Source organism: Podarcis cretensis, assembly GCF_951804945.1.
Source record: "Podarcis cretensis genome assembly, chromosome: 1".
NCBI classification, from domain to species: Eukaryota; Metazoa; Chordata; class Lepidosauria; order Squamata; family Lacertidae; genus Podarcis; species Podarcis cretensis.
Genome location: NC_137170.1, coordinates 106,077,377 through 106,096,892, shown reverse-complemented (window position 1 = coordinate 106,096,892; position 19,516 = coordinate 106,077,377). Strand labels below are relative to the sequence as shown.

General features: G+C 39.0%; 1 protein-coding gene across 50 annotated transcripts in view; it reads left to right on the top strand.

The window, feature by feature from the left end:
* The window catches only part of NEB (nebulin), a 164,189-nt gene that overhangs the window by 143,485 nt on the left and 1,188 nt on the right, over positions 1-19,516 (top strand). For 16 of the 50 annotated variants that reach the window (XM_079992010.1, XM_079992000.1, XM_079992011.1 and 13 more), the window contains 19 exons: positions 204-308; positions 2,074-2,178; positions 3,284-3,376; positions 5,115-5,207; positions 6,741-6,833; positions 7,249-7,341; positions 8,015-8,107; positions 8,482-8,574; positions 10,538-10,630; positions 11,140-11,232; positions 11,655-11,747; positions 12,155-12,247; positions 13,336-13,428; positions 13,752-13,844; positions 16,427-16,534; positions 17,209-17,392; positions 18,113-18,205; positions 18,393-18,542; positions 19,382-19,491. In XM_079992010.1, coding sequence (XP_079848136.1) covers positions 204-308; positions 2,074-2,178; positions 3,284-3,376; positions 5,115-5,207; positions 6,741-6,833; positions 7,249-7,341; positions 8,015-8,107; positions 8,482-8,574; positions 10,538-10,630; positions 11,140-11,232; positions 11,655-11,747; positions 12,155-12,247; positions 13,336-13,428; positions 13,752-13,844; positions 16,427-16,534; positions 17,209-17,392; positions 18,113-18,205; positions 18,393-18,542; positions 19,382-19,491 — 1,971 coding nt within the window. The remainder of the gene's footprint in view (positions 1-203; positions 309-2,073; positions 2,179-3,283; positions 3,377-5,114; positions 5,208-6,740; positions 6,834-7,248; positions 7,342-8,014; positions 8,108-8,481; positions 8,575-10,537; positions 10,631-11,139; positions 11,233-11,654; positions 11,748-12,154; positions 12,248-13,335; positions 13,429-13,751; positions 13,845-16,426; positions 16,535-17,208; positions 17,393-18,112; positions 18,206-18,392; positions 18,543-19,381; positions 19,492-19,516) is intronic. The other 34 variants (XM_079991969.1, XM_079992015.1, XM_079991970.1 and 31 more) reach the window with 33 other exon arrangements.

Genomic DNA, 19,516 nt, shown 5'->3' with positions numbered 1-19,516 from the left:
TAAAGGAGGGTCTTGCTCCCCATTGATAGGAGCTTCTTTCACGCAGGAACCATTTCACACATATCTCAACTCCAGATAACCATAAACATGTTTTTGTGCAAATTGCCTCTTGGACATTAAGCGTATATATTTCTTTTTGGTTGTTGTTTTTTACCACAACAATAAATCTTGTTCCTCTCTCTCTCCTTCCGCACCACCAACAGAAAAAATATAAGGAGGATGCAGAAAGAACTATGTCGTACTATGTGCCTGTTCTAGACACACCAGAAATGCAGAGAGTCCGGGAGAACCAAAAGAATTTCAGCATGGTAGGTATTAATGTATTGTAAACACAGTGAAAAGTGTGATTATTTAAAAATATGTGATGCTGTGAAGTCCTGTGCAGAATGTAGGCCAGAGGTGGGAAAACTCCAGACCACAGGCCAGGTTTGGCAGGGTCCAATTTGACTCCTGAGACCATTCCCCCCCCCAAAAAAAAAAAATCCCCACACCCACCTGACAATCAGTTGATGGGCAGGGTTCAGTTCTGTGTTTGCAGCTCATGCCATGCCCCACAGCCAACACGGCAGGGTTTAACCCTTGCTCATCCATTGATAAGGGACGCAGGTGGTGCTGTGGGTTAAACCACAGAGCCTAGGACTTGCCAATCAGGTCGGTGGTTCGAATCCCTGCGACGGGGTGAGCTCCCGTTGCTCGGTCCCTGCTCCTGCCAACCTAGCAGTTCGAAAGCATGTCAAAGTGCAAGTAGATAAATAGGTACCGCTCCGGCGGGAAGGTAAATGGTGTTTCCATGCGCTGCACTAGTCCGGCAGAAGTGGCTTAGTCATGCTAGCCACATGACCCGGAAGCTGTACGCCAGCTCCCTCGGCCAGTAAAGTGAGATGAGCGCCGCAACCCCAGAGTCGGCCACGACTGGACCTAATGGTCAGGGGTCCCTTTACCTTTACATCCATTGATAAATTGGGTTTTACACCTTGCTCAGACCCATGCAGATCATAGGATGGAAGATTCCGCTTTTCAGGACAAATATTCCGCCTCCTACATCCCTCACACACTCCTCAAGAGCTTTTGCATGGCTGGAACACATCCCAGAGCTGTAAGAATGCCTCTTGCTTGCCTGGGTCAAGGTAAAAGTAATTGTGTAAGGTCTGACGATGTAAACGCGTGTGTACACACATTTACAGATAGATGGATAGAAATCTCCATGGTGACTGTGCAGAGATGAGATTCCTGTTTGGAAGTGATGGCACTAAAGCAGAACATGCTGTTTTCTTGCATTGCACTGTCCTGGCTTAACCAGATCTCAGGATGCATGGGAAGGTTTTATTTGTCTTTTATTCTTCCTCGCTCAACATCAGAGGTGGTGTCAGGCAACGTGTCATTATGGATGGGGAGTCTGTGGCCCTGCAGATGTTTTTGGACTCTATCTCCCACCATCCTTGACCACTGGTCATGTTGGCTGCGGCTGATGGGAGCTAGAGTCTAGAAACACCTGAAGGGCCGTGGGGTCTTGTATGAGCTTACCCATTTTGTATGTGCATGTTTGTGTGTGTGGCTTAGAGAGGCATGGTTTCAGTGAAAGTCTCCCCTTTCAAGAAGGGTGTAGTACATTGTTTGTCACGACCGTTTCAACACTGCCTTTGTCTCCATGCATCATACCTTACAGTGCAAAACTGAAAATTGGGTGGCTGGGATGCAGGACAGGTGGAATACAAGGTTACAAAAATGCGGGTGAATGGTGAGGATATAGCATATGCTTGTGCAGTTTACCTGAGGTCGCATGTGCTTGAAAACAGCACCAGCTGATGGAAACATGAATGGGTAAATGTGGGCCCCAATCGCAAAATCTTCTGTGCACCCAGAGTCCCTACCCTATGGTGCATGGTGTTCTCCATTCTCTGTAAATGCTGAGAGAATGCCTCATGATGATTGAAGATTCTGTCCTGTTATCTGATGGTTGAAGATTCTGTCCTATTTATAAGAAAGCTATATAGAATACCAAAGAAATAAAGGCGCAAGACTGAATTCTTTATTGGAAGGGCAATAAACAAAAAATATGTGTTCTCCTAACAGCTCAAGTACCAGCATGATCTACAGGACAGCAAAGGAAAAGTCACAGTTGTAAATGAAACACCAGAGATATTAAGAGTTAAAGAAAACCAGAAGAACTTCAGCACGGTAACCTTATTTTACACCACAAAGCGAATCCTTAATTTTGTTGTCCTACTTTTGCAGATCCTTCAGCACACAGGATATGCTTCTTGTTTACTATGCATATCCAGGCTTGTATGTCGGCGGTCAGGGCCTTGCAATTTTACACTAATTATGTGTACCTTATTATATGTGCAGGTGTTGCTTTTCCTTTACACTCTCTCTCCTTCAGCGGCTTCCATCATTGCAGTGGGTTGCGTACCCCACATCTGACAGTAGAAGTACAAAATATCTGCCCTTGTTTTGCAATGTGGCTATGAGTTTGTAGCTGTTTATAGGCTTGCTGTGTCGTCTTTTAGCAGCTAATTCATGTATGCCCTGCTTTGTTCTTAATTAGCAAGTTTAACCATGAAGATCTTCAAAGGATGCTAAATATTGTCATTATGTGATGTGTTTATTGGTCATGATTATTCCATGGATGTCTGATCAAAACAGTGGAAACCCATATCTACGTTAAAATCAGTGCCATTCCCATTTTACTTAGACAATGTAACAGGCATGCATGAACCAGGATAGTTGGAGCAGAAATTCCCTCCTCCACAAGTCCCCAAGATCCTGAAAACAGGGATGGATGAATCTGTCTAGTTTTGAGTTAACATTTTTCTTATCTTAAGTTCAGTTCAGTTTTTGCATTCGTTTGCTTTAAAAAATAAAAAAGAACACCCTCAAAAAACTCACCAGCATTTCAATGTGCTTTCTCCCATTGTATGCATTTTGCTGTGGAATTTTGCCTAATATATACATTTTAGCAAATATCTGGTGCATTTAAAAATATTTTCACTCAATTGTGCGTTTTATGCATACTTTCTCACAATATACACATTTTGCACACCATTTTTTTTGTTGGAGAACTACATCACAAAATATGGAGATGTACACATTTTACTTAAGGATAATCTTGCTTGGAAGCAAAAGCTTCTGAAATCAATGGGAATGACTTTTGTGTGAGTGAATGCACTGGTGATCAAGGAACCAATTAGAGGTTTCTTAATATTCCACTGTTTTGTAGTCTTTCTGCAGCAAATGACAATGTTGTTGTTTTTTTATGCTCAATCTTGTTGTCTTGGTTAAGATTTTATATAAAGAAGATATTGGAACAGGAACAGCTATTGAAAAGACGCCCGAGATGCAGAGAATTAAACAAACCCAGGATGCAATAAGCACGGTACAAAACCCAGTGGATTGTTAACACTCTTACCTGTGCTGTTCCCAACTTATAAAACTTCATTTGCCTTACATGATCCTAACAGCAGTTCTGGAATAACTTGAAAAGTCAAGGCTTTTCATAATTAATCAAAACATAATTTGCTAACTAGCTCTTCCATTCTACTTTTACTTTCCTATGTAAAATAGTATCCACATTTCAAAAACTCTAACTATTAACATTTTCTAATGTTCAACTAATGTTTATCATTTCATAAAATACTGAAACTAAATTCACGTTTTGATCTTGTCCGAAATGTCGATGAGATATTCATGGTAGCAAATATAGTGACCACGTTTTAAAACTAACAATAATTTTAAAGAATTATTTATGATATTTTTTGTTTTCTCTCTCTACTTCAACTCCCCCCAACCCCCAGTACGTATGGTAGGATTGCCAAAATTATTTTTCATTTGACTGCATTCCGCACAATGTCTAACTTTCCTTTTTTGACATTTCGTTAAAAAAAGAGGTAAAAAATGTTTTTATTGAATGTTGTACATGTATTGTCACCCATGCTGGATAGAACGGGAGGTGGATAGGAAGCACCGATATTACTCGTTTCAATTTTTTGAGGAAAATCTAGTTTATTCATTTCAGATTATCTGATAAACATTTGAATCCAGAACAGAATCCTGCTCCATTCATGACGAAATCCCACTGAAAAGCAATTGGACTTAAAAAGTAATATAGGTTGGTTTATGCCACTGGTTTCAATGGGACTTCACTGAATAAGGATGAGCTGTTTGGTTTTAATAGGTCTATAATGCATATTGGAGACTAACACACACACACACACACACTGCACCCTAGCCCAGTGTCTCCTCTGAATAGGCAGAGGTTCCAGTTTGCAGAGGCTCATTCATCTGCTTCTGCGTTGGCCAGTGCCGTGTGTTTCAGTGCACATTACCTATTTCCTGTGCGAGGAAAAAACCCCATGGCATACAAAACCTATTGCCACAAGTCTAGGTTCCGGGATCTAGTGGGAAATGAATCCAAAGAATGTTACTAGAGTTGAAACAATTTAGGCACACTCTCCTAAGCTGGACTGAAAATTTGATTGATAGCAGCAGCCAGTACAATTGCAAGGGGCCCAATATTGACAGTGGCCATGGGAAGGTCTCATAACAGCATCCCAATAACAGTGTCCCATTGGGATGCAGCTGAGGAGATGCATGACCACTCCAGGCTACTCTCTGAAGATTTGCCTGGCATTGTCAACACAAGGTAGTTGTAAAACAGGGCCAGGAGCTGAAAAGGAGAAGCTCTGTGATGGATGCCATGATCAAAAATCTATTTTTTTCCAGCCAGGTTGCATTTGAGCTGCAAAATAAAATAATCTCATACTTGTTTACTGATTATTAAAATAGCTTTTCAAGCAAGGAACCTGGTGGAAAGCTTTAATCCTCCTGTTTCTACTACATTGGCAAGATTGTTGAGTCAAGATGTCCATCCATGGCTCTTCTTCTGCTATCAAATTGGAGATTGGCTTTTATACATCGAATTTTAAATCTTTGCAAAAACTCGTTTTCCGCAGATGAGTCTGTTTGGACATGGGTGCATGCAATGCTTTCAGCTCCTACAATTGTGATTATATTTGTTTACTCTTGTTTTTTTATGTGAAATGGATGTGTTTCATGTACATAATGTAAGTCATTATTGTTTTGTCTTGTTTTCTGAACTGAATACCACTTTGTAGATTAAGTACAAGGATCAAATTGGAAAAGGAACTCCCATTTCTGATCTTCCTGAAGTAAAACGTGTCAAGGAGACACAGAAGCACATCAGCTCGGTAGTGGCTGATATTTTCTATGCTGATTTGTGTGTGCACTGGGCAGTAACAGTGTGCTGTTCACCTTACTAAACAGACATCTATTGCCCCTGCTAACATGCTATCATCAACTTCATCCTTAGTATGGCATTCCTCTAGTATTACTTGGGCTTTAACATCCATTAGCTTTAAGATCTACTTTCTGTGCACATTGAGAGGAGAATATAGACCCATTTAATGCTGAGCAGACAGAAATGGACCAAGAGGATAAAATTGTAGTAGTAGTAGTAGTAGTAGTAGTAATAGTATCAGTAACTGACAAAATTATGACCCTGCTATACCCACCTACCTACTGGCTGGGGGAGTGCTCAGTGAACCTGGCTCTGGTGAAAGGCACTCTGTACATGTTCAGAGACACACTAGCCAGAAGCCAACACAAAGTGTACTTAAGACCATTGTTGTGAATGGGCTTAATTATGTGTCGGATGGGATATCTGCTTCTTGAAGTCTGAGCACCTGTTGCTCCTTGAGTCTGAAAAGCCAAACAATTTATTCTTGCTCACTTAAGTGGGCCTCTTGCTTTATTCAGATCTTAATGGGCCATCCTCTGAATGAGTAGGATTTCATTTATTAGAACATGGGAATTCTGTCTAGCATCATTTGGCCACTTAAGTGATGGGTATCTTGAGTGTTTCAGTAGGAGAAGATGTAGTGACATTTATCAAGGAGCTGTGGAACTGGTTCCAACTGGTTCTTTCTCCTCTCTTTCCCGCTCTGCCTTCCCTTTTACCCTGAGCTCTTCACCATACTAATTGTTTTCAAAATTCATTTCTGCATAATCAAGTTACAGGTAGGCACTCTAGTTACCCTTTTCTAACTACAAATTTACCTCTCTTGCTTTTGACATTTTGAACTGACTGAATGCCTTTTTGACTTAACCGTTTTGTTTTGTTTTGTTTTTGTTTTTCCATCTGGGGAAGAGGGCACTTTTTAAAAGGAGTGAAATGCAGGAATTTTTTTATTTTTAAAAAAACCTGTCAAGGACTTCAGTTTTGTTCTTTCTCTCTCTGTCTGTCTCTCTCTCTTTTTAAAAAAAATAAAATCAAAACAGGGCTTAAATCTCTCAGTCCTCAGATTTTGTTCTTAGATTTGGCCTCAAAGCAAAACTCTTGACAAGGGTAATGGTGTAAGAACAAAAACTGATTTCTCATTGGCTATTCAATACCAATATAACAAGTTTTATCAAGGAGGTTTCGAAATGCTTATGTCTCTCCAGCAGCAATAGCCCCAAACTTTTAAAAAGAACTACACCACAAAAAAGAGATACCTGTAATTCCAGGAGTTTGGCACTTTTTCCCCAGAGGCATCTAGAAGTGGAAACATGTGAACAGGGATGGCATTTTGTGGGAACACCTGTAACCGGGCAATGTTATACTCCCAATGGGCAATGTCCAAATAATTATATGCAAAGTCAGTGTGTGAATTAACATTCTGCATTGCAGAAAGGTTTTCAGCTACCTTTTTCTTACCTTTGTGGCTGTTTGTATTCTGCAGGTTTTGTACAAGGAGAATACAGGGCAAGGAACCCCGATACCACTTACTCCAGAGATAGAGAGAGTCAAACGCAATCAAGAACACATTAGCTCGGTATTTCTCAATGAAATCAAACCTACCATAACTCATCTTTTTCATTAAAAATAATAATAACATTCTAACTATCATCTTCTACATGCCATTTTCATGACTCATTCATTCTGATGTGCGTTAACATCAATTTACAGTTTTATGCACTTTTAAAAATGAAATAAATAAAACAATGACAGTAACACCTATGATCTTCAATAAGATTAACCATGTGCTCCTTTTGCACACATTCACTTCTCTTAACATACTTCTTCTGAGTTTGATTTTCCATTCACATTTTAATGACTACTCTCCCCTTATTCTCATCTTTCCTTCTCGATACTAGACTAAGCATGGGATTTAAACATGCGCCTTTAACTACAAAGTACTAGCCAGTATTTTTGAGTGTCTTTTGTGGATACTTTATTGTGTCTCACAGGTGTCCTACAAAGAAAACTTGGGGGCAGGAACGGCAACTCCTGTTACCCCAGAAATGGAGAGAGTCAAGCGTAATCAGGAGAACGTTAGCTCGGTATATCACAAAATATCTATAGATAAATCCTTTTAACCATCGCCAAACTCTGATAAATATATTTTAATCCTTCCACAAGCTTTTGAATCCTTCTCATTTTAATAAAATCACTAAAATGTCAGTCTCTGAAGGAAAAAATTACAGCACTAACTGTGACATACGTCTGCAGTGGGTTTTCTTTAGCTCTGTTTATTTTTCTTACCCTATTCACTTCCCCCTCAAGTGGCAATATTGTTTGTTTCAAAACAAATGATATTCAGAGTGGATTCAATATATCCTTATAACAGGAAACATTTTCTAATAGCCTTTGGCATTTGTGTTGGTGCAGTGCAAACTTAGAATAAAACTGTAACCCCTCTCTTAAAAATAGAATAATAAAATGTTATTTATGCTATTGTAGTCTTTCAGAACAAAACGGGTAGTTTTAGGGTGTGAAAATAATGATGCAGCTGTCTAAACTCAGTCACAAATTGTAATTTAATCCATGATAGGTTTTTTAAGTTATAATATGCAGTATTTTTCTCTGTGTGCATTTTTTGTTTTTTTTGTGATCTGTTTTTTAAACTTCATAAAGCAAACCAGAAAACTGGATTGCATTCTCTTTGCTGATGGTGTATCTTAAGATGTGCCCCTTAATTTTCATTTTTGTTTTTGACACTTCTTTGTCCCACAGGTGTTGTACAAAGAGCATTTAGGGACTGGAACCCCAACACCTATTACTCCAGAGATGGAGAGAGTCAAACGCAATCAAGAAAACTTTAGCTTGGTATTTTTGTTACAAAAATGCCCTATAACATCATTCCCAAATAAGATTAACCTTTCATGTTTTGCACAATTAAACTTGATTTTAGTACCCTCTGACAATTTCCTCCCCTTTTTATAGCCTGAGTTTTTGTCATTCTAGGTGGAAAAATATTACTGCATTTGAATAAACTTGGTCACAGATTGCAACTTCCTGCATGATAGGAAGTCAAAATATATAGCATTTCTTTCTCTATGTGATTTTTATTTTTTTATTTATTTTTTCCTGGCCTGTGTTTTAAACACCATAAGGCCAAACAGAAAATTAGATTGTGCTATCTTTGCTGATGGTGTATCTTGAGATAATTTTTTTGTTTTTGACACTTCTTTGTCACACAGGTGTTGTACAAAGAGAATTTAGGGGCTGGAACTCCAACACCTATTACTCCAGAGATGGAAAGAATCAAACGCAATCAAGAAAACTTTAGCTCGGTATTTTTGTCGCTAAAATGAGCTTTAACTTCATCCCCAAATATAATTAACCATCTTGAACCTTAACCCCTCCATAACATAGCTATCTTGATATGATTTCAATTATAGTATTTCTTTTTGAGTCCATGAATGGTGCTGAATTTGCTTCCAGCTCATACTGGCATTGTAAGCAAGAAAAGAAACCATATTGAACAAGGCCAATTTTTGCTCTATGCATTCCAACCAGATTTAAATAATATTGATCCTATCCCAATTCCACATTAATATTTTTTCATCCTGCAAGAAAATCTAATTAACAAAAATGTATTTTTTCACAACGTACACATTTCTAAACATATTCAGTCTCAAAATACATATTTTTTAAAATATGTTGAGAACCGTTTAGCAGAATTAGAAAAAGTGTGAAATATGAAAGATTTCTTAATCTGCATGTTAGTCTGGGAGGTGTGACTCATGTTATACTGTATCAGAATTCACCAATATCTAATTTTTCAAGCATCCCAAGGGCATAGGGATGGACCTCAGACATGGGGAGCGCAAATGAATGGGTGCAATACACCTGCACCTTAACTTCCCAACAGGACCTGTCTGCCCAGTGCTAGAAGAATTGAGAACAGGAAAACCAACTCACCTCACCTCGGAAACAAGAGAGTTGCATGCATTAAAGAAAACTGCAGCTTGGTAGTTCAAATATGAAAGTTCCATTTCAACTCTTTAAAAATTAACTTCTTTGTTCCAGGTTTGTTCTATTTCCATACATGCAATTGACTTCCAGAGGGAAAAAAATCCACTTATCATCTCCAGTGTGCCCTCCAGCCACTGTCTGGTCTTCAATTCCCATCATTCCTGACTCCAGGCTGTGCTGGCTAGGGCTAATGGGACTTGAACTTCAGTGTAGGGCACCATGTTAGCAACTACTACTGATCGTCATTTTCCCACTGCCTTCTTTTTTGGCGCACTTTTAAAAAAAGGAATCAATAATGTTGGATATTATTAACTGCTCTTCTCACTGTCCCAACCCTATCTCTTTCTCTGTTTTCACGTTCTTGATTTTGATTTTTTTCTAAGTCACTGTTTGTTTCTGTGTGACATTGTAAAAAGTATATGGTCTTTCTCCAGCTGGGTTGAACAGGTAGTGCGACACATTTTCAGCCAAAAATGCACTAGAAAAATAATTGTTGCATTCCTTCTGGAATAAGGCAATGGAAGCATTTGCATCTTATGAAATAATATTTATACTCAAATATTCACCGTTGAATCAGTCTTCTAAGCTTGCTGTTACACTATATTTCTGCCTGGGAAATCCATACATTGTGATATCTTTCTCAGTGGTTTCTTTGCTTCTCCCCTGCCTTCCCTTGCATTATTTTGCCAAGGTGAAGAGAAACCTTATCCACAACCACCGGCTGATCTCACCAACATGGCTCGCTGTAAGAAATGGCCAGACACATCCTATTATGAATCCCTAGCCAGCCCCACTGTGATGTGGCACACATGATATAGAAAGTGGAGATCTGCAAGAAGTAACGTTACAAAACTCCAGTGTAAATCAAAGATTTATGGTTATTCATTCTCAGCCCACCAAAACCCTCTGCCTTGGTATCCTAATGAGTTCCTTGGGTACAATCCACCAATTAAGCATTTCTAAGTCTCACCACCATCAATAGTAGCATTAAACACACTGAATCCCTCCTACTAAAATCAATGGGACTTAAAAGTACATACATTTGGCTAGATTCATACACATTGGGAATTACATGAATGCACCCATGTTTGATACGTAACAGGACAGGGGGAAGCATGAAACCACAGGAAATATATTGTGGAAATTGGACATCACCTACAGGCTCATACCCAGGAGATCTAAGACCATATTCCCACCCCCTTTTTTGCAGATCAAAATTAACTGTTGTTTTCCTTCCTTATTTTTCTTATTTCTGCATTCCCCTTTGTCATCATGCAGGTGCTATACAAAGAAAGCCTAGGGGCAGGAATCTCAACTCCTGTCACGCCAGAGATTGAGAGAGTCAAACACAACCAAGAAATCATTAGCTCGGTACTTCTGGGAAAACAGTTGTTTTTAATTCTGTTTTGTAATATGATTAACTCACCCCTGCTCTCCATCCCAGCTTCTTCCTGCAGATGGAGTTATATACCCCTATTGTGAAACCTCCTCCTTGTCTTTTATTTTCCACTGCAGGAGAATGTCACATCCTGAGAATTTTTAACCCTTCTCTTCCTTTCAATGTCTTATACTCACATTCCTCCCAAAAGATAACAATCTGTTGTCTTTCCCACATCAGTTGTTTGGCATTCTATGCATATTATACATGGATGCAAAAAATGCCCATTATTCAAAAGCATGATCATGTATTAAGACAATACTTTGTCCTTGTTTTCCCCAGACAAAAATAAGTGCTTATATGCATTGTTTTAAAAATGTAACCCAAAACACCCTGCAGAATAAATCACGACCAAATCAGAACTCTACCCCTCATGCTTCAATAACAAAAACATGGCAATTCATTTATTGCTGGTTTACTTGGCTGCTCTTCTGTCTCACAGGTGTTGTACAAAGAAAACGTAGGGAAAGCAACTCCGACCCCTGTCACTCCTGAGATGGAGAGAGTCAAACGCAATCAAGAACACATTAGCTCGGTATTCAAAAGAAGACAAGCAAAATACCCCACAAAGACCTGGATTCTAAAAAATAACATCCAATGTGTTAATGATCTATGCTTTCTAACAACAACAAAAAAGTTCCTATTTACCTCTTAGCATAAGAATTCTCCCCTTCAAACTCCCTCTGTGACCCAAGTTTTAACTCACTACTACTAGGACTTACTCCTTTTTATTTTTCAGCAAACATAGGATTTCCGTCTTTATTTTCTACCTTTCCAACTTCCTCATCCTACTAGATTGTTTTCTTACATAGGTCCTCTCTTTCAGATGACACTAAAATCAATGGCTAGCTTTACTGGAAGCCGGTGTGACCCCAGTGTTAACATTGACAGACTATTAATCTTGATATGCCGTCACTGGCACCTTATGATTTCTGGATACTCTTTTGTATCCCGTAGGTTTTGTACAAAGAGGAACTGGGGAAAGGTACCCCGACGCCTGTCACTCCTGAGATGGAGAGAGTCAAGCGCAATCAACAACACATTAGCTCGGTATTCAAAAGAAGAAGAAAAAAGACCCGAATGGTTTACCATAACATTAGATGTGTTATAAAGATCCATGCTTCCTAATCAAATATAGCACCCAGTCTCACCTCTTGGCATAATCACCCTATCTTCTGAACTCTCTTTGCAACCTAAGCTTTAACATATAAGTACTAGGAGTTGGCTTAATTTCACGTTTGGTTTGTATTGATACCTTTCCAACTTTCTCATCCTACTAGATTCTTTCCCTTTATGGGTGTTGATTGATTGGTGTCTCTTCCAGGTGACACGGAAATCAACAGCCAGCCAGCTTTCCTGGAAAGCTGGCATGATCCAATTATTAACATTACAAGCCAATAATGTTTGTTTGCAATCTGCCATGATATGATTTCTGGATACTCTTTTGTATCCTGTAGGTTTTGTACAAAGAGGGATTGGGGAAAGGGACTCAGACACCTGTCACTCCTGAGATGGAAAGAGCCAAGCGCAATCAAGAGTACATTAGCTCGGTACATTTTAAAAACAAATATACATATTTTAAATAACATCCTAACAAGCTGTGGGAATTGTTTCCCCTCTAGTATCTAAAACTATACTTTCTTCCTTAAGCAAAATACTCCTATTTATTTAAACTACTTACATTTTACTCATAAAATACCGTAAATCTGATATTTGGTATTTAATAATCTGACCATAGAGGTTTTTTTTATAACCTTGCAGTGGTGAACTATAGGACTCTATCCAGACACTGTTAGACCATATGATTTCTGGTCCACATAACAAATTTCTTGATAAACGAATTTGTAATAATGAGAAAAATAATACTACAATCGCTAAGTTATTTTGATTGAACATCCCATATGCTTATGAACTAGTGGTTTCACAAGCTGTCATAGGAAATCACATGTAGGCAGGAACAGACAACAACATGATTACTTTCCAAATTGGTACATTGTTGATAATGGGATTTCAGAAAAGGGCCATTAAAACAGTTTCACCATCCTATCAATATAAATCTCCATAGAATTCAGCATTCAGAGGCCTCAGCATTCATGAGTTTTAGGACTCAAAAGTCAGGAACACCCTTCAATAACGGAACAACCAACACCAGCATGAAAAACATGCTGCCCAAGTGGTCTTCCAACAGCACACTGAACAAAAAAAGCTTCATGTAGCTAATGAGAGACACAAGATACTTTGTAATTCGGTAGTTAAAACTAGGACAAGAAACTGGACCATGAGTTTATATGTGATGACTTCCCTGGGCACAACTATTATACAAAGTGATGGATGTTGCCTACTGGATAGAATCCTGATCTCAAAATAATACATTCCTCTTTTAATTATTTTATCTGCTTAATTCATTGTTGTACATTCTTCTCCTTGGATTTTGCCTTTCACTTGTACCAGGACAGATCAGTTTCTATTATGTGACTTTCTACACTGCCGTCTTTATGGTTTTTTATTATAATTTTTAATTGCTTTTGCAAAATGCCTACTTTTGAAGTGCCACCCTGGTTATTATACTTTTCCTTCAAACAATAGTTTTATTCGCATTATATTTTTGTGATTTTTGGATACTTTTTACAATCTTTAGGTTTTGTATAAAGAAAACTTGGGGCAAGCAACCCCAGCACCTATCACTCCAGAGATGGAAAGAGTCAAACGCAATCAAGAAAACGTTAGCTTGGTATTGAATTTTTTAAAAATACTTTTTTTTAAAAAAAGTAACATCATCAAATATAACCTCGTCCTGCATCTATTTTATCTGAATCTTATCTATTTTCATATTCCTAAAGAAAACACTCCTTTAATTTTTTTTAAATACTTTTTCTTTTTCCTTCCCCTCTTCTTGCTTTTTGCTTTATCCAATAACTTTTTAACCACTTTGTTTCTTGAATTCTTTACCCACCTATGCAGTGATGATGATTAAACAGTAACACAACTTAACACAATGGTTCATCAACAATAATCTAATTCTTTGATTTCTGGACACTTTCTTGTATGCTGTAGGTGTTGTACAAAGAAAGCATGGGAAAAGGAACCCCGACATCTATCACTCCAGAGATGGAGAGAGCTAAACGCAATCAAGAAAACATTAGCTCGGTATTCTTCAGGAGAAAAAAACCCTCAATGATCTAGAAAATATATAACTTCTTTTTAACACCTTAAAAAGTATAATACTTTCCCTACTCAATTTAAACACTTTACCCAACTATTAACTTTATTAATATTATAACTTTATTTTGACATTTAAAATACTAAAAATGTCACCTAAAATATGTTTCTAATTGTTTCTTATTCCTCGTTATGTAGCATTTACATTGAAATATAGTTTAAGGATTTCTAAGCAACCACTGACCTCAAATAACAGTTGAATGGTCTCTAAACATTTTGTAACATCATGTGTTTACTGATGTTTTTAACCAAATGAAATGGTGTTTGTTCTGTGTTTTTTAATCTTTCTTTAAAACAGCCGATAGTCTACATAAATACAAAGGTCCAAGATGGTGTCCCTAGCTCAGGGGGAGGGGGCGTAGCAGATGCTTTGCTTCCAGGCCTACAGAGAGCAGAAGCTTGATTAAATTGGCATGTGCTCAATATTTGCACATATATTCTGTGCACCAGCTCATTTCAGAGATGTATTCAGCATACAAAGCCCAGAAGCAGGTACCAAATGAATTCAAAGGAAATGGGGAGCTCTGTTTTCATATTGCATACAAGTTTCCCCTTTTGTACTTAACTGATCTGAGAAGCCTACTTCAGTCTTAAATGTTGTCACAGCAAGATTTACAAAGAGAGAGCCAATTGTTGAGCCAGTTCAACAAGGACAGCATCAGCACCAACACAATTGGCATGACCAAGAGGTGGTCAAAATTATAGCTTGCTTTCTTGTCCTTGTTCTCATCCAAAAGTTTGCACTGAAGGCTGAAGGACCTTTATTACTGTGTCCATTAGTACTTAATTGATGGCAACACTTGCATGCTGGTTTCAGAGGATCTAGCGAAATAAATGGTTATAGAGAAAATCAGCATAGGGTGGCAGAATCTTACAGGGGTAGGTTTATTTGGAGGGGTGTTAGTACATTCTATTTAAGTTAATTGATGCTTAAGTTCTATGGGAAATAAACTGCTGGAGACGACAGCACTAACCATTGCTTTTCTTCCATCTCCCAGGGTCTATTTAGGGCCGTTCAGTCCCTCTGGCCAACCATCTCCTGGTCACGAGCCTATATATGTAGGAGGGACAACTGGGAACAGATCTACACTTGTTTAAAATGTTAGAAATGTGTTATTAAAATGTGACACCAGAGGGTGCTACAAAGCAGCGAGCACCGACAAAGGTGCTATAGAATGTTTTATTTTATGTTTAGACGATCAGTCTAGATCCAGCCTGGGAAACAGCAGAGTTGATAACATTTTAATCCATATGATCTACTGCTGTGTCTCAAGACAGGGGAAAAAAATCAGGTTGGTTGTTTGGGGAATAGTTGGGGAGTTGCATTTTGAATAGAGAGAATGAATCTGTTTGGGAAGCCAGGAGGGCTCTGAAGAATGGATGAACTGACCACTATTTCTAACCAGATTATATATGTTTTTCTATATAAGCAACTGCTGAAAGGTAACTGCAAAAGGTAGGGTGTGTTGAAAGAATGGACTCTTGACATCACTACCCACTCATTTGCTGGGAATTGCTTGGGGAGGCCACCTTCATACATTTCTGGTGAAATTTTGCTGTAATGTTCCAAGAGTCATTGTTGTCACTGCAACTTTTAGTTGGATTGCTGCCATGCACTCCACACTGGGCTGTCCTTGGTTACTTTTTAACAACTTCTGCTGGTAATCAATGCAGTGGAAGGAGAGACGCTTGATGGGAGTAGGACACCTAGAACCCATTCTTGTGCTTTATGGTCCGTTGTGTCCCTTTGTACAATTCAAAGTGCTGGGAACAGCCCGAGACCCCCCTTTTCTTATATTCCTTAATGAGAGTAGATTATCTGTGCTTTGAGTTGCCACAATAAGGGCAAGTAGAGGTGGTCTCTTGATGGCTGCCATGGGACTGTGGAAGTCTTAAGCCTGAGCATTTTCTAGAAGTGCTATAAAATAAGAATACCCTGGAATGAAGGTTTGCATCATTAAACTGGGGTTGCTTTTGAGTAACAGAGTATTGCTCACTTAGTTGACGTTTTATTTTAGGAAGGACTCTGAGTCAGTGGTAGGTTAAGAGTACATGCTTCAAATGCAGAAGGTCCCAGGTATAAGGGCCGGCATCCTTTGTTTAAAAGGAGATAGCAGGTGCTGTTAAAGACTTCCTTTGCTTGAGACCCTTGAGTTCCTGCAAGTCAGACAAATAATGCGACCTGATTTAAGGCAGCTTTCTGTGTTCTGCTATTTTATTGCTATCCTTTTGAGTGTTATGCTTCGCCTACAGTTCTTGGGGTGGGTTTGGAAACGATGTAAATCAATAAGATAATGCTCTTACATTAGCCATAACCTTCCAAAGGCACACAATTTATAGTTAGTAAAAAAAACCTGTGGCATAATCTTGTGATGAAATGGTGATCACATCATGTTTGCATCTGCCTTCAGCACTTCTTCATTCATGCCTCATTTCTACATAAAACCTCTCTTAAAATCTGCTCTCTCACTGGCTGGGCCACGTTTATTCACATCTACTCATTTTGTTAGGTCCTCTACTCTGATAGTTTCCGGAAACAAGTACAAGGTAAAGCGGCCTTTGTCCTGGATACCCCTGAAATGAGACGTGTTCGGGAGACGCAGCGACACATTTCCACCGTAAGTATTTGCAGCCAAGAAACTGTCTGCACAAGTAAAACCAGCCATGGTGACTTATTTAGCAGTGCTCAGTATGCCTTAAGGTGAAACTGTTCCAGGCACAAATTTAATTAAAAGGTAAATGCATAGTGGGGCTGGGTGATATATTGTCCAAAAACTGCATTGAAGCCGTTATTATGATATCAGTTTCATAATTTTTGACCTGGCAATATATTGCAAATTATGCTGCATGCACCCAGGCTTTACAAAAATAAACGTGGGGGAAAATTTGAAGTCAACCAGTGCTTCTCTTGATTCCCGCAGCCTGTTAACTCTGCTGGCTCAGCTCTCCCTGCCTCCTGCAGGGGACAGTGAATCACAAGAGTAGGCACCAGCAAAAATCCCAATGCGGGGAAAACCATGAATCCACCATCCTTATTTAAGCCATCATGGTATCTGTTTATAGTGATGTTTAGCTGGTGACATATGATGATGCTGAAAACCAAATATCGCCAAGCCCTAATGCAGAGATCAGGTTTGCTGTCACAGAAACTGCAAGAAATGGACATATCTGGTGAACACAGTGAAGTTTACTTGTACTTCTGAACTAGTTAAGGAATTTATATTTCTGCTTGCCTTCTACAATTAATGGCATGTCCATTCCAGCTACCCATGTCTTATCTTGAAAATTCCAGGTGAAATACCATGAAGACTTTGAAAAGAGCAAAGGCAGCTTCACACCTGTAGTTACTGACCCCATAACAGAACGTGTCAAGAAGAACATGCAGGATTTCAGTGATATTAACTATAGGGGCATTCAAAGACGAGTTGTGGAAATGGAGCGAAAACGGATAGATCAAGATCAAGAAATGAATACAGGTACTCTGATTTTATGCTTTGGTTTTTCCCCTCTGTAAGTGAACATAATGGTCACAGCTGATAATATATGTAGAAAATTATTTATAGTGATGTGATTTCACATCATAAACACGCACTCTTCTGCCTTGTTAAATTGATATTGAATACATCTGTCCGGAATCCTATGCTTGTAATTGTTCCCAGTTAACCAAATCTGCTTGGACAATTCACTTCTTCCTTACCTTACATATTTTTGTGGACAACACATACTAATTCATGAGAAAGTGCCTTATACTGAGGTGGTCCATTTGGCCCACTATCATCTACTCCACCCACTTCTCTGTAACATTTACGGCTGCATTGTATTTGCACTCCATGTGGTCACCTCCTGCTATCAGTGGTGCACCAGGCACACATCCTACCTACCAGATACTGGAGAATGTACATGCAAATGATACATTTGACAACTGCGCTAAGGGCTCTTCCCTAAGAGTGCAACTTTTTTTGTTGGTGGTGGGTCAACATTGTTAAAATGTAAAAGAAAAACATTCTTTCCCATTCATTAAACATTCTGGTCAAGTCACATTTCAGCAGTGAGTTGCAAAGCATTTCCTAAATTAGTTTTTTGCTGTGTGAATTCCATTTTAAGACCTGTTGGATTCTGCAAATGTGTTTTCTTATACCTATGAAGTCAGAGGCGAAGGATACAACTAAAATACCCCACCCACCTGTCTTCTGCAGATCTTCGTGTGTGGCGTACTAATCCTGGTTCAGTCTTTGACTATGACCCAGCAGAAGACAACATTCAATCTAGAAGCTTACACTTGATTACTGGTACGTTTTGCATCCTGTAACATTATGCAAATGGCTGTGGATGGATACAAGCCTTTATCCTACAGTTTTAATGCTTTAAACACTCCACAATGTAACTTTCCATTTTGATTTTTAGTTAATTTTGCCTTTGACCAAGTACGCTCCTCCTCAAGACATCACTGTAAATTTCTTCATCTTTCTTGCCTAGTTCAAGCCCAGCGACGTAGCCGAGAGCAATCCCGCTCTGCCAGTGCACTGAGCCTCAGTGCTGGGGATGAAAAATCTGAGCATTCAGAGGCTGCCGATCAGCACATGTCCTATTACAGCAATGGAGGCTTCTTTACCACAACTACATCAGGTACAAGGGACTCAAGACTGCACTCGTCTTGCAGGGATACCTTTTCAGGTTGTGTGTACTGCTATTTCAAGGCAGTGGGGGAGGGGAGCAAGGTTCAAAGCCTTGCCTTTTAATAATATTAACAATTAAATTGTAAAAACAAAAAAACGTTAAGAGCATCGGTTATGGTTACTTTCCGTATGTTTCATAAGGACCAAAGACAAAAAGGCTTTGCAGGAAACAATTCTGTCCCTCTTCCCCCAGTGACATAACAACAAATTTGAATATTTATTAAGTTGGGGCTTCTTACAAATCATACAGGAGATCATACAGGAGCATGGTGTGAAGGTGGCCAGGTTGGGGAGACGGAATAAATGATGCAGTAATGTTTCGAAACTCAGGTGAATTTGGGTAGTGTGATTATAATGGACAGGCAGCACTAACAAATCAGAATTGCCAAAAATTGCAGTAGCTAGTTCAATGCAAGCTGCTATAGCCAGGGAGACACTTTGTCCTAAAGAGCTTTATTTGTCTTTCAGATAATAGTTCTAAGTCCTTTTGGGCTATTTTTCTGGGCAGAAAATAGCAAGTGTTGGACAAGCCGGGGGGGGGGGGGAGTTAGCACACTGGTAGAATACAGTTCTGTACACCAATATTCTTGTTTTTTTTTTAAAGTAGAAATATTTATCTAAAATGACACAGCCACATCATCTTTGCTGATTTACATCTGCTGTCACCATTCCCTCATAAAATGCAACCAAGCCCCATTTAAGTTTTATTAAAACACAGCGAAATTATTGAAGAGAATCAAAGCTTCCAGCTGGTTTCTCATTATTCAATTTTTTCATTTCCCTTTCTAGTGGACTACAAACACGCTAAAACTGTAGAGCTGCCACAACAACGGTCATCTTCTGTTGCTACCCAGCAGACAACAGTCTCTTCCATCCCCTCTCATCCATCTACTGCAGGGGTAAGGAAAATAGATTATCATATGG